At 46.7% G+C, this 15,581-nt stretch overlaps 1 protein-coding gene across 1 annotated transcript in view; it reads left to right on the forward strand.

Annotated features, from left to right (window-relative positions):
- MTDH (metadherin) overlaps nucleotides 1-15,581 on the forward strand; it is a 161,209-nt gene that overhangs the window by 14,006 nt on the left and 131,622 nt on the right. Inside the window, exons 2-4 of the mRNA XM_075353065.1 lie at nucleotides 6,304-6,405; nucleotides 9,053-9,137; nucleotides 15,101-15,241. Of these exons, the coding sequence (XP_075209180.1) occupies nucleotides 6,304-6,405; nucleotides 9,053-9,137; nucleotides 15,101-15,241 (328 nt within the window). The remainder of the gene's footprint in view (nucleotides 1-6,303; nucleotides 6,406-9,052; nucleotides 9,138-15,100; nucleotides 15,242-15,581) is intronic.

The following is a 15,581-nucleotide window of genomic DNA, read 5'->3' on the forward strand; positions in this document are numbered from 1 at the left end:
CATCCCGGGCGTAGAAAACTGGGAAGCAGACTTTCTCAGTCGCCAGGGCATGGACGCAGGGGAATGGTCTCTTCACCCGGACGTGTTTCAAGAGATCTGTTGCCGCTGGGGAACGCCGGACGTCGATCTCATGGCGTCTCGGCACAACAACAAAGTCCCAGCATTCATGGCACGGTCTCAAGATCACAGAGCTCTGGCGGCGGACGCATTAGTTCAGGATTGGTCGCAGTTTCGACTGCCTTATGTATTTCCTCCTCTGGCACTGCTGCCCAGAGTGTTGCGCAAGATCAGGTCCGACTGCCGCCACGCCATCCTCGTCCCTCCAGACTAGCCGAGGAGGTCGTGGTACCCGGATCTGTCGCACCTCACGGTGGGTCAACCGTGGGCACTCCCAGACCGACCAGACTTGCTGTCTCAAGGGCCATTTTTCCATCTGAATTCTGCGGCCCTCAACCTGACTGTGTGGCCATTGAGTCCTGGCTCCTAGCGTCCTCAGGGTTATCTCAAGATGTCATTGCCACTATGAGACAAGCCAGGAAACCAACGTCCGCCAAGATCTATCACAGGGCTTGGAGGATCTTCTTATCCTGGTGCTCTGATGGGGGTTTTACCCCCTGGCCGTTTGCCTTACCCACTTTTCTTTCTTTCCTTCAATCCGGAATGGATAAGGGTTTGTCTCTCGGCTCTCTCAAGGGACAAGTATCAGAGGTGGGGAGACAGAAGGCGCAAATAGGGTCTTATCCGATAAACCAGAAACGACAGAAAGTTATGGTAACACTCACCTGATCAGGTTGTGCCAGTCACAACTCCTGAAATCGCATGTGAGTGTCAGCTTGGTTAGAAAGCAGCGGCCCCGTGGAACAGCAAAAATCATATATGAATAGGAAAACGGGTTTAAGCCGCGCTGAAAAACCACTGGTGCAGGATTAATAAAGAAGTTTCTTTTTTATTACAGCATTTCCAACGCGTTTCAGAGACTGGAACCGTCTCCTTCCTCAGGGAAAAAAGAAATCATGCAGCTGTCTAACAGTCAAGTGTTATAAAGGAGAATGAAGACTGCCACGTTGACAGCCATGACGTCATCCACCCACTCTGCCTTCAGGGCAATGACTCATAGACACGTGGAGAATATACAGAAAAAAACCACAATTAAAAACAACAAAAAGTTGTAAAATACAAATTACTGCATGCAAATGAAAATAAAAATATACATTTTTAAAATTTTTAAAACAAGTCTTTCGTGGTCCATTTTTGACATATAGAATTTAAGATCTACAAAAAAAAGGGGGGGGTTAAAATGGAAATGGAGAGGTACGAACCTATGGCCAAAAACTAGTATGCATGGGGATTAAACCACCAAACCATTCCTCCAAATGTATCTGGTTGGATTGGTGGAAATGGGGATGGAATGACATGAAGTGGCACAAAGAAATCAATTGATGAAGGCAAACGCCCTTAAGACATGTGAAAATGTAATAAATTTCCATGTATATATGAACTGTAGAATTGTGCAAGTACAAAACGTGACAATTTGTTAGATCCATTAGATGCATCAAGCTTTCCTGCCAGGAAGGATCAAAATGAACAATTTGACACAAAAAGGGGCTGATGTTAAAAGATCTGACATGAAATGGAAAGAAACCGCATCTATAGAAGGGAGCAAGTGCCAGTGGAGACGGGGTGAAATAAGTTCAGACCGTGGGAAAAAATCAACTGCGCAAGCGCATGGAAGGGATATAACCTTGCCGGGGTGAGAAAAGTTCAGACCGCAAGTAAAAGTGCTCAGTGGCACAGAGTGGAGCGTGAATATACCAGTGAAAACACTGTGCAAAGGTGGAGGGTGTTCGTAGCTAATAATTAAACTGATACAATTGTCGGGAAGAGTGATGGATCCCAAATGGGGGTAAAATACTTATGGAAATAAAACACTCCAAAAAAAGGGGTTTTTTTTCACCAAGATAAAGAAAAAAAGGGGTGGAAATCATACGGGGATGAGGAGTACATGAAGCTGACGGAAATGCCGGCATTTCTATATAGGAGAGGAGTCAGGAGAAAAAAGGAAGGTCCGAATGTGTTTATAAATATTAGGAAATATTAAGAAAAATAAAATATATTACATATAAAGATGAAGATTCATTAATACCGATTATTATTATCTTTTGAATTTATTTAAAAAGGAAAGTATTGAATATTAATAGATTAATACTTTAAAATTGGAGCGAAAAACACGCTGGAAAAATGAAACTAGCGAATCATGAACATATGTTAAAAATGTAAAAATTACAAATGGCTTGCCAAAGGCACTGTGGAGGACAAAGTCCCCTTTACTCATAAGAAAGGATGTTTGTCCCTTTTTACATTGAAATGTGGCTATTCACAAAATTGCACCATGACCGATTTTTAAAATTATAAAAGTATGAAAAATCTTACCCGTAGGTTTGGATTACAAATATCTAGGGGCGGTTTGCATTGCCAGAGCTATAAAAAGACTAAAACAGACCATAAAACACTGATTTTAAATAGAGTAAAAAGCACCAACAACAGACATAAAGGTATTAGACAGCACATTGACATGGATGTAAAATAATAAATTATGAATTAATAAATTAATAAAATAAATCGGAGACTTCGTTAAGGCCAAATGGTTTCAGGGTATTTAATTTATAAATCCAGAAAGTCTCTTTTCTGCTGAGGGTTTCAGCCCTATTGTGTACAGCAGGGTCAATCTGTTCAATTGGTGTAACTTTAAAATCAGGATTTTTATTATGCTGTATAACACAATGTTTAGAAAGGCCATGTAAAAGGAAGCCCGTTTTTATATTGTGGCGATGCGAATTTAATCTGTTGTGTAGTGCTTGGCTCGTTCTGCCCACATACTGTTTGCCGCATATGCAATCAACCAGATAGATAACAAAATTTGATTGGCATGTCAAATGATTTTTTATCTTAAAAGATTCCTTCCCATTGGCCTTAACGAAGTCTCCGATTTATTTTATTAATTTATTAATTCATAATTTATTATATTTGTAATCCAAACCTACGGGTAAGATTTTTCATACTTTTATAATTTTAAAAATCGGTCATGGTGCAATTTTGTGAATAGCCACATTTCAATGTAAAAAGGGACAAACATCCTTTCTTATGAGTAAAGGGGACTTTGTCCTCCACAGTGCCTTTGGCAAGCCATTTGTAATTTTTACATTTTTAACATATGTTCATGATTCGCTAGTTTCATTTTTCCAGCGTGTTTTTCGCTCCAATTTTAAAGTATTAATCTATTAATATTCAATACTTTCCTTTTTAAATAAATTCAAAAGATAATAATAATCGGTATTAATGAATCTTCATCTTTATATGTAATATATTTTATTTTTCTTAATATTTCCTAATATTTATAAACACATTCGGACCTTCCTTTTTTCTCCTGACTCCTCTCCTATATAGAAATGCCGGCATTTCCGTCAGCTTCATGTACTCCTCATCCCCGTATGATTTCCACCCCTTTTTTTCTTTATCTTGGTGAAAAAAAACCCCTTTTTTTGGAGTGTTTTATTTCCATAAGTATTTTACCCCCATTTGGGATCCATCACTCTTCCCGACAATTGTATCAGTTTAATTATTAGCTACGAACACCCTCCACCTTTGCACAGTGTTTTCACTGGTATATTCACGCTCCACTCTGTGCCACTGAGCACTTTTCCTTGCGGTCTGAACTTTTCTCACCCCGGCAAGGTTATATCCCTTCCATGCGCTTGCGCAGTTGATTTTTTCCCACGGTCTGAACTTATTTCACCCCGTCTCCACTGGCACTTGCTCCCTTCTATAGATGCGGTTTCTTTCCATTTCATGTCAGATCTTTTAACATCAGCCCCTTTTTGTGTCAAATTGTTCATTTTGATCCTTCCTGGCAGGAAAGCTTGATGCATCTAATGGATCTAACAAATTGTCACGTTTTGTACTTGCACAATTCTACAGTTCATATATACATGGAAATTTATTACATTTTCACATGTCTTAAGGGCGTTTGCCTTCATCAATTGATTTCTTTGTGCCACTTCATGTCATTCCATCCCCATTTCCACCAATCCAACCAGATACATTTGGAGGAATGGTTTGGTGGTTTAATCCCCATGCATACTAGTTTTTGGCCATAGGTTCGTACCTCTCCATTTCCATTTTAACCCCCCCCTTTTTTTTGTAGATCTTAAATTCTATATGTCAAAAATGGACCACGAAAGACTTGTTTTAAAAATTTTAAAAATGTATATTTTTATTTTCATTTGCATGCAGTAATTTGTATTTTACAACTTTTTGTTGTTTTTAATTGTGGTTTTTTTCTGTATATTCTCCACGTGTCTATGAGTCATTGCCCTGAAGGCAGAGTGGGTGGATGACGTCATGGCTGTCAACGTGGCAGTCTTCATTCTCCTTTATAACACTTGACTGTTAGACAGCTGCATGATTTCTTTTTTCCCTGAGGAAGGAGACGGTTCCAGTCTCTGAAACGCGTTGGTAATGCTGTAATAAAAAAGAAACTTCTTTATTAATCCTGCACCAGTGGTTTTTCAGCGCGGCTTAAACCCGTTTTCCTATTCATATATGATTTTTTTAAGGGACAAGTATCGGCGCTTTCCGTATTTTTTCAAAAGCGTCTAGCCAGGCTTCCGCAGGTCCGCACGTTCCTGCAGGGAGTTTGCCACATAGTCCCACCTTACAAGCGTCCGCTGGAACCCTGGGATCTTAACAGGGTGCTAACGGCTCTTCAGAAACCACCTTTCGAGCCTATGGAGGATGTCTCTCAATCACGCCTTTCGCAGAAGGTGGCCTTCCTAGTGGCAGTCACATCACTTCGGAGAGTGTCTGAGCTAGCAGCGCTGTCATGCAAAGCCCCCTTCCTGGTGTTTCACCAGGATAAGGTGGTTCTGCGTCCGGTCCCGGAATTTTTCCCTAAGGTGGTATCCCCTTTTCATCTCAATCAGGATATCTCCTTACCTTCCTTTTGCCCTCATCCAGTTCACCAATGTGAAAAGGATTTGCACTTGTTAGATCTCGTGAGAGCACTCCGGCTCTACATTTCTCGCACGGCGCCCCTGCGCCGTTCGGATGCGCTCTTTGTCCTTGTCGCTGGCCAGCGTAAGGGGTCGCAGGCTTCCAAGTCAACCTTGGCTCGGTGGATCAAGGAACCGATTCTTGAAGCCTACCGTTCTTCTGGGCTTCCGATTCCTTCAGGGCTGAAGGCCCATTCTACCAGAGCCATGGGTGCATCCTGGGCATTGCGGCACCAGGCTACGGCTCAGCAGGTGTGTCAGGCGGCTACCTGGTCGAGTCTGCACACTTTCACGAAACACTATCAGGTGCATGCCTATGCTTCGGCAGATGCCAGCCTAGGTAGGCGAGTCCTTCAGGCGGTGGTCGCCCACCTGTAAGAGGGGGCCGTTTTTCGGCTCTTTTTATCGAGGTATTCTTTTACCCACCCAGGGACTGCTTTTGGACGTCCCAATTGTCTGGGTCTCCCAATGGAGCGACAAAGAAGGGAATTTTGTTTACTTACCGTAAATTCCTTTTCTTCAAGCTCCGATTGGGAGACCCAGCACCCGCCCCTGTTCCCTTCGGGCTGTTGTTCTTTTGTGTACACATGTTGTTCATGTTGAATTGTTCTTTTGGTTCATGGTTTCAGTTCTCCGAACATCCTTCGGATTGAATTTACCCTAGACCAATTTATAAGTTTCCTCCTTCCTGCTTTTGCACCAAAACTGAGGAGCCCGTGATGCACGGGGGGGTGTATAGGCAGAGGGGAGGGGTTTACACTTTTTAAAGTGTAATACTTTGTGTGGCCTCCGGAGGCAGAGGCTATACACCCAATTGTCTGGGTCTCCCAATAGGAGCTAGAAGAAAAGGAATTTACGGTAAGTAAACAAAATTCCCTTCATTCCTTGGTGTCCTCAAAGCTGAGAAATACAGGCAGATAATCGTGCAGTGCACGCCGACATCCGAGGAAGAGCTGTGGTTAGTTCATCAAAGTGTTTGGAACAGCAGCCAAGCAGAGCGCCTTCAAACACTGCAAGTGTACCGAGAAGAATTGAATCTATTCTGAAGGCAAAATGTGATGACCTCAAATATTGCTTTTACTTAGATTTCTATTAATTCCCTTTGTATTGGGATTGATACAAAGTAAACTATTAACCCTTCCAGTTTCCAAGCATTCTTATTCTGCAGAACTTGTTTACACCCCTGCCTAAAACTTTAGCACAGGAAAATAAATATAGATTGCAAAATTACATAATGTCACTTTTTCTTTTCCAGCCAAACGGTCGGCCTGTGGAGCTCGCTGACGAAGTCCTGATCCCTGCTGTAAAAAAAGAAAGTCCAAAGCAAGCACTTGACGCAGAAAAGAAGAATGAGAAGGTGACTTTCCATAGCCTCCATATTGCTTACTGATTTGACACACTACGGAAAAAGAGTTGGTGCCATCTACCAATACAGTTAAAGGGGATGTCTCAGCCTCATCTAATCCAATATAACATTGCCTTGCCAAGGTATTCCCACAATTTAAAGGGAACCTGTTAGGTGCAATATGCACCCAGGACTACGAGCAGTTCTGGGTACATATTACTAATCCCTGCCTAACCATATGCACCCAGGACTACGAGCAGTTCTGGGTACATATTGCTAATCCCTGCCTAACCATATGCACCCAGGACCACGAGCAGTTCTGGGTACATATTGCTAATCCCTGCCTAACCATATGCACCCAGGACCACGAGCAGTTCTGGGTGCATATTGCTAATCCCTGCCTAACCATCCCTGTATACACTAGCATAGATAAAGGGATCTTTATGCTGGGTTCACACATAGCGACGCAGCAGCGATCACGACCGGTGACCTGACCTTATCAGGATCGCTGCTGCATCGTTACATGGTCGCTGGTGAGCTGTCAAACAGTGACCAGCCCCCAGCCAGCGATGCTGTGCTTGGTAACTAAGGTAAATATCGGCTAACCAAGGGCTTGGTTACCCGATATTTACATTGGTTACCAGCGCACACCGCTTAGCGCTGGCTCCCTGCACGCCAGAGTACACATCGGGTTAATAAGCAAACCCTTGCTTATTTACCCAATGTGTACTCTGACGTGCAGGGAGCCGGCAGCACAGGCAGTGTGAGAGCAGCGGATGCTGGTAACGAAGGTAAATATCGGGTAACCAAGCAAAGAGCTTCCTTTTGGTTACCCGATGTTTACCTTGGTTACAGCTCACCGCAGCTGCCAGACGTCGGCTCCCTGCTCGCTTCAGTTTGTCGCTTTCTCGCTGTCATACACAGCGATGTGTGCTTCACAGCGGGAGAGCAACAAGCAAAAAATGAAGCAGGACATTCAGCAACGACCGGCGACCTCACAGCAGGGGCCAGCTCGTTGCTGGATGTCACACACTGCAACAGGACGTCGCTGCTACGTCACAGAAAATGGTGACTTAGCAGCGACGTCGTTGTCGCTGTGTGTGACACCACATTTAGAGAAAGTATTTATAAAGATCCTTTGTTATGCTAATGAGCGCCTAGACTAGTTTCAAGGGCTTTAGTTCCTGCGCTCATTTGTCTTAGCATGTTAGCACGCCCACAGTGGAGTGGTAACATGCTATTCAATGCCCAGCGTAATCATCGGCAGTGACGCGCGTACCTGTGTCTGTTGTCACCGACTCAGAATGCTGGTCATAGTCAGAGCGCATGATCAGAAGTCTTTTCGGTCATGGGCACTACACCAGTGTGAAGCCGGGATGCGTACTCCCGCTTCATAGTGCACATGACCAGAAGTACGGGGATCATGTACACTGAGCCAAAATTCAGCCGTGGCAGCAGGTGAGCGCGACCATGCCTCTGACGCTGCGCGTTCATTAGCATGTTAGCACGCCCACAGAGGCCTAGGGGCCAACTAGGGAATGAACAAAAGAACCTACACCCTTGCAACTAATCCCTGTGTTCATTAGCATATGATAAAAAAATCCTTAGAATTAGTTTTTCTAAAGATCCCTTTACGTATTTATGCGACATGAGGCTGGGACAGTTAGGCAGGGATTAGAAATATGCACCCAGAACTGCCCGCGGTTCTGGGTACATATTGCACCTGACAGGTTCCCTTTTAAGAGAGGTTGTCCCATAATTGAAACATATTTTGTCTGCCCCTGGTGAGTGTCTGATATATTGGTGTTTAAGCATTTGGACGCCTGTTGATCATGAGAACAGGAGTGCTCTGTCCCCCATATGAATGCCACATTTAATCTCCAGCTTTATTACTTAGCTTTCCCATCAGTCCTATAGACAGTGAATGAGGCAGCATGTAAAGCAGCTGTTCTGTTCAAATCTGGGACACACTACCCCCCCCCCCCCCCCACCCATTCTTATGGCTCTTTATTGCTGATCTGAGCCAACAGGAAGTGCATTGTCATTGTGCACATCACGTAGGGACGAGCCCAACCCCTGAAACGAGCGTCACTGATGATGCTTAATTTCAGGATGGGGGCAGAGGTTGCGGCAGTGACTGCAGCTAACTCTGATGATGCTTTTAGCATCCGAGCTTGCACTGGAAAGTTTCAAATGAAGCGTCATCACAAAGGAGGTAGGGGAGAAAAAAAAATAGAAAAGCAGTTTGATATATGTAGGGAGGGAAGATACAGATTTTTTAATGCAAGTATATTACAAAATAGTTTAGATTATGGCACTAAATAGATTGTGATTTAGAGTGAAAATTACTTTGCCTTTGCACCAACCCTTTAGGGAGACCTATCCTGTTACACCATCCTAGGTAAAACATTGAAAAAAAAACCCAATAAAAACAAGATAGCCAGCACTAAATGTGCACTACTACACTAAAAGTTCCAAACTACTTATTAAAATTTGAGATTTTTGGCAAATAATTGCAATTTCTTGAGCTGCCACGTCACGGCAAATCTCATTGGGGCAGGCCTACTCTAAAATATTTTTTTATAGGTAAAACATTGTAGCTCAGTGTCTCATAAGTAACATTTATGTGAACTGAGGTTCAAGTGTTTTGTTTTCTTAGATAAAGAAGAACAAAAAGAAACCAAAGGCGGATTCGAAACAAACACCAGCTTCATCAAACCAAGATAAAAAGGAAGCCGAGGAAGGTAAGCCGCAAACACTCATTGTAGAGATTAATGTGTAATTCGTGTACCTAGAGGGGTATTTCCACTCAGGAAAAATATGGAAGCTTCTCATACATTTTTGATGGAAGTGCTTTAAATGCACCAGATTTATCATACTGTTATTAAGACTAGACAGTATAAATATACACCAAATTAAAATTTCTTTATCGTTCCTATGGGAGACCCAGACATTGGGTGTATAGCTTCTGCCTCCGGAGGACACACAAAGTACTACACTTAAAAGTGTAGCTCCTCCCTCTGAGCTTATACACCCCCTGGATAACCAAATATAGCCAGTTCAATGCTTTGTGTTCAAGAGGCATACATCCACACATGCATTCTCATCTGATTTTTGATTTTTGGAAAGAGTTTGAAGAAAAGCGGGTCCAAGCCTGGACTCCCGGCATGTCCCTTCTCACCCCACTGTGTCGGCGGTGTTGTTAAGGCACACAAACGGTCTGGTAAGCCACAACCTCCGGTTGTGGACCTGCTTATATACTCTCTGGGGGTCATTCTGGCTCAGAGCCCCCACTTCAGCAGCATGTCTCACACAAGTAGCAAGGCTGCAAGGCTGTACGCAATATGCACTGCATGTAAGCTCGTGCTGCCTGAACCGAGCACATATCCACATTGTGATGCCTGCTCTAACCTGGCAATGCCTCAGCCTCGTATCGCACCCACAGTGGTCCCTCCGGCTGCTCCGGCTCCGGTGGCTGAACCCCCGGCTTGGGTAGAATCCTTCTCTAGGTCAATCTCCCAGTCTTTTGCCGACTCCATGGGACAGCTGTCTCGGACTTTGCTGACCATGCATCAGCCCCCTTCACAGGGCGCCTCTGCTGCTAGGGCTCTCTCAGCGGAGCTCACAGAGGATTCTTCATCTGGTCCCAGACCCCGTCCTCCTAAAAGGAGGCGCAGGGCTCCCTCTCCTTCCCCGTCCCGTGGCTCTGATTCACGAGCTGATTCGCAGGACGAGGAGGATGCCTTTACTGGGGGCTCGGACGCTACCTCCATGTGCCCCATTGATCTGTCCGAAAGTGACGCAGATGTTAGTGATTTGATTGCGTCCATTAATTCTGTACTGGACCTCAATCCGCCAGCATCAGAGGAGCAACCCTCTCTGGCAGAAAAGCACCAGTTTACCTTGCCTAAGAGAACAAGGAGTGTGTTCTTTAACCACTCCAGTTTTCAGGCCACTGTAACCAAGCCTAGGGCCTGTCCTGACAAACGCTTCCCAAAGCGTGGTTCTGATGACCGCTTTCCCTTTCCACCAGAGGTGGTCAAGGAGTGGGCTCATTCACCAAAAGTAGACCCTCCGGTGTCTAGACTCTCAGCCCGGACAGTTGTATCAGTGGCTGATGGCACCTCACTTAAGGATTCCACTGACCGCCAGGTTGACCTTCTGGCCAAATCTATATATGAGGCGGCAGGGGCCTCGTTCTCCCCATCTTTTGCAGCAGTGTGGGCTCTCAAAGCCATCTCTGCTTCTCTAGAGGAGATGCATTCCCTCACCAGGGACTCTATGCCCGAAATGGTTGTCTTAACTTCCCAGGCTTCAGCCTTTTCATCCTATGCTATGTCTGCCATGCTGGAGGCTTCTCACCGCACTGCGGTGGCTTCGGCTAATTCCCTCGCTATCCGCAGGATCTTGTGGCTTCAAGAGTGGAAGGCAGACGCTTCTTCAAAGAAGTACCTTGCTGGGCTCCCATTTGCTGGGTCCAGGCTGTTCGGTGAACAACTGGATGAAATTATTAAGGAAGCTTTTGGCAGGAAGAGTACTTCCATGCCACAAACTAAAACCAGGAAACCTGTCCAGGGCAGGAACCAGTCGAGGTTTCGTTCTTTTCGTTCCTCCAACTGGTCGTCCTCTAAGCCCTCGGCCTCGTCCACTAACTCAGCCAAGGACCAAAAACCCAACTGGCGCACGAAGCCGCGTCCTCAGAAGTCCACAGGAGCTGCTGCCACTAAGGCAGCCTCCTCTTGACTATCTGGCCGCGCCAGCAACGTCCTTAGTCGGTGGCAGGCTCTCCCACTTTGGCGACGTGTGGTTTCAACACGTCTCCGATCAGTGGGTGCGGGATATCATCTCCCACGGCTACAGGATAGAATTCTCTTCCAGCCCGCCAAACAGATTTTTTCTGTCAACTCCCCCCTGCTCCAAGGCCGCCGCCTTCTCACAGGCCGTGGCATCCTTGCAGGCCAGCGGAGTAATTGTACCGGTTCCCGCCCGGGAACGGTTCAGAGGTTTCTACTCAAATCTCTTCCTAGTCCCCAAAAAGGACGGTTCCTTCCGGCCCATCCTGGATCTCAAGCTTCTCAACAAGCATGTTCAGGTGCGGCATTTTCGCATGGAGTCTCTGCGATCAGTCATTGCCTCAATGACCCAAGGAGATTTCCTGGCATCCATCGACATCAGAGATGCCTATCTGCATGTGCCAAATGCAGTTTCACACCAGCGTTGGCTACGTTTTGCAATCGGAGAGGAACATTTCCAATTCGTGGCTCTCCCCTTCGGGTTAGCCACAGCCCCTCGAGTATTCACCAAGGTCATGGCAGCAGTGGTTGCGGTTCTGCACCTCCAGGGGTTGGCAGTGATTCCTTACCTGGACGACCTTCTAGTCAAGGCTTCATCCAGTGCAGACTGTCAGCGGAGTGTTTCGCTCACTCTCGCCACTCTAGTCCAATTCGGGTGGCTTGTCAATCTGCCCAAGTCCACTCTGACTCCGACCCAGAAGCTCACGTACCTAGGGATGCAATTCGAGACTCTGCCGGCACTTGTGAAGCTGCCCTTAGTCAAACAGCAGTCCCTCCATCTGGCGGTGCGCTCTTTGCTGAGGCCCCGCCATCATTCCATCAGGCACCTAATGCAGGTGCTGGGTCAGATGGTGGCGTCAATGGAAGCGGTTCCCTTTGTCCAGTTCCATCTGCGTCCTCTGCAGCTGGACATTCTCCGCTGTTGGGACAAGCGGACTTCCTCCTTGCACAGGTTAGTGGCTCTGTCGCCACAGACCAGGGGCTCCCTTCAGTGGTGGCTTCGGCCCCTCTCTCTGTCTCAGGTAAGCTCCTTCCTGGCCCCGTCCTGGGTGATCCTCACCATGGATGCCAGTCTATCCGGCTGGGGAGCAGTATATCTCCACCACAGAGCGCAGGGCACTTGGACTCCGTCCGAATCAGCCCTCTCGATCAATGTGCTGGAAATCAGGGCTGTGCTTCTAGCTCTCTTAGCCTTTCACCACCTGTTGGCGGGCAAGCACATCCGAGTCCAGTCAGACAACGCGACAGCGGTTGCCTACATCAATCACCAGGGCAGGACACGCAGCCGCCTGGCAATGTTGGAGGTTCAACGCATCCTTCAGTGGACGGAGGACTCCATGTCCACCATATCCGCAGTCCACATCCCAGGCGTAGAAAACTGGGAGGCAGATTATCTCAGCCGTCAAACCGTGGACAGCGGCGAGTGGGCTCTGCATCCGGCAGTGTTTCGATCAATCTGCCGCAAGTGGGGCACTCCGGAAGTGGATCTAATGGCATCCCGGCACAACAACAAGGTTCCGGTTTACGTGGCTCGCTCCCACGATCCTCAGGCCTTTACAGCGGACGCGCTGGTTCAAGATTGGTCCCAGTTTCGTCTGGCCTACGTGTTTCCCCCTCTAGCTCTCTTGCCCAGAGTCCTGCGCAAGATCAGAATGGAGGGCCGTCGGGTCATCCTCATTGCTCCAGACTGGGCCAGGCGAGCTTGGTACCCAGACCTGCTCCATCTGTCCGTAGAGGTGCCGTGGCATCTCCCGGACCGTCCAGACCTTCTCTCACAAGGTCCGTTTTTCCGCCAGAATTCTGCGGCTCTCAGATTGACGGTGTGGCTCTTGAGTCCTGGATCTTGACGACTTCTGGTATCCCTCCTGAAGTCATCTCCACTATGACTCGGGCTCGGAAGTCTTCCTCGGCCAAAATCTATCACAGGACCTGGAGAATTTTCCTGTCCTGGTGTCGCTCTTCCGGCCATGCTCCTTGGCCTTTTTCCTTGCCGACCCTCCTGTCCTTTCTACAGTCTGGTCTGCAGCTAGGACTATCCCTCAATTCCCTCAAGGGACAAGTCTCCGCTCTGTCAGTGTTGTTCCAGCGGCGTATCGCCCAGCTGGCTCAGGTGCGCACCTTCATGCAGGGCGCATCTCACATCATTCCGCCTTACCGGCGGCCTTTGGATCCCTGGGACCTTAATCTGGTCCTCACGGCTTTGCAGAAACCCCCCTTTGAGCCTCTTAGGGAGGTTTCTTTGTCTCGTCTTTCACAGAAAGTGGTCTTTCTAGTGGCCATAACTTCCCTCAGGAGAGTCTCTGATTTGGCTGCGCTCTCCTCGGAGTCACCTTTTTTGGATTTTCATCAAGACAAGGTGGTTCTCCGTCCGACTCCGGACTTTCTCCCTAAGGTGGTTTCTCCTTTCCACCTTAACCAGGACATTTCCCTGCCTTCCTTTTGTCCGGCTCCTGTTCATCGCTTTGAAAAAGCGTTGCATACTCTGGATCTGGTGCGGGCGCTCCGGATCTATGTGTCTCGCACCGCTGTTCTTAGGCGGTGCACCTCTCTTTTTGTGCTGACCACAGGTCGGCGTAAGGGCCTCTCTGCTTCTAAGCCGACCTTAGCTCGTTGGATTAGGTCGGCCATTTCCGATGCCTACCAGTGTACTCAGGTGCCTCCCCCGCCGGGGATCAAGGCACACTCGACCAGAGCTGTCGGTGCCTCTTGGGCTTTCAGGCACCAGGCTACGGCTCAGCAGGTCTGTCAGGCTGCCACTTGAACTAGTCTGCATACCTTTTCGAAGCATTACCAAGTGCATGCTCATGCTTCGGCAGATGCCAGCTTGGGCAGACGCATCCTTCAGGCGGCTGTCACCCATTTGTGAAGTTAGGTTTCGCCTACTTCTCAGTTTTCTGTTTATTCCCACCCATGGACTGCTTTGAGACGTCCCAATGTCTGGGTCTCCCATAGGAACGATAAAGAAAAAGAGAATTTTGTTAGTTACCGTAAATTCTTTTTCTTATAGTTCCGTATTGGAAGACCCAGCTCCCTCCCTGTTGCCTGTTGGCAGTTTCTTGTTCCGCGTGTTCTCACCGGCTGTTGTTGTAGACAGAGGCTCCGGTTGTTCCGGTTCTTGCTCTATCTCTACTTGTGGGTGGCTATTCTCCTTCAGCTTTTGCACTAAACTGGCTATATTTGGTTATCCAGGGGGTGTATATGCTCAGAGGGAGGAGCTACACTTTTTAGTGTAGTACTTTGTGTGTCCTCCGGAGGCAGAAGCTATACACCCAATGTCTGGGTCTCCCAATACGGAACTATAAGAAAAAGAATTTACGGTAAGTAAACAAAATTCTCTTTTTAGACCACCTATCGGCTTAGTTTTGGTGCACGTTTTTTGGCAGGTGATATGGCATGTTGTGCCATGTCTCCTTTCAGCAAAGCCATGTCCTTTGTCAGCAAACATGCAGACAAGGTCCATGATACTTCATAAATATGATTCAGGTCATTCAAGTCAACACACGTTAGAATTGTGGCTTTAACCTTGATAAATCTCCCCCGTTGTCCAGGAGGTTTGTCACTTCTGACCCAGGACATGTTAATGTAAAATTATTTGGGTTCCTGTTGCACCTGGAGGACCTAAGGGTATGTGCACACGCTAATGATCTGCAGCAGAAATTTCTGCACCAAAAATGCATCTCTTGGCAGGGAAAACGCATAAAATACAAGCACTTTGGACACATTTTTTGCATTTGTTTTTTACGTTTTTGGGTTTTTTTCCCCCCCTATTTGCATGGGTGAAAAACGCTGAAAGTATAGACAGGCCACTGGTTTGACACTGCTTCGAATCTGCCAAGAAAAAAGATCATTGCGTAGAGAAGCTGTGGAGTGAACCTTTCATTAAACTTTATGGATTTTTTTTATTTTTTCTTTAGGAAACTGGGAAACCAAAATCAGCAACAAGGAAAAAAGGCAACAACGTAAACGTGACAAAGGAGCCGACGCAGACACCGCACCTGAGAACGAGTCCTTCACCGTTGTGTCAACCCAGTCCACAATCGTCCGAAAAGCAAAAGGTGAACCAGGCTTATTTCAATGATTATTCCGGGTACTTTATATTTAGGGTAGAACGCTTGTAATTCTTGTTCCATATTGTAACCTATGAATTAAAGCTGGGAAAGCACTGCATGAGCGAGATAGGAGAGGGGCTGTGTACTAGTCACTCTGCCCCACTTTTCTGGACCTGAGCTGTTATTGTATTACAGGGATGGAGAATTGTAGCTGCAATGTTATACACTTTTGGCAATTGCTCCTGCCTCAAAGTCTACTGTGTAAAGTGGACGATACCTAGATCAGCTGATTGCTCTGGAAAGTGAATTCTGAAAGTAGTTGTTGTTAAATTGCCCTTAACACTAG

The sequence above is a fragment of the Anomaloglossus baeobatrachus genome, chromosome 6, assembly GCF_048569485.1.
Source record: "Anomaloglossus baeobatrachus isolate aAnoBae1 chromosome 6, aAnoBae1.hap1, whole genome shotgun sequence".
Taxonomy (NCBI): Eukaryota; Metazoa; Chordata; class Amphibia; order Anura; family Aromobatidae; genus Anomaloglossus; species Anomaloglossus baeobatrachus.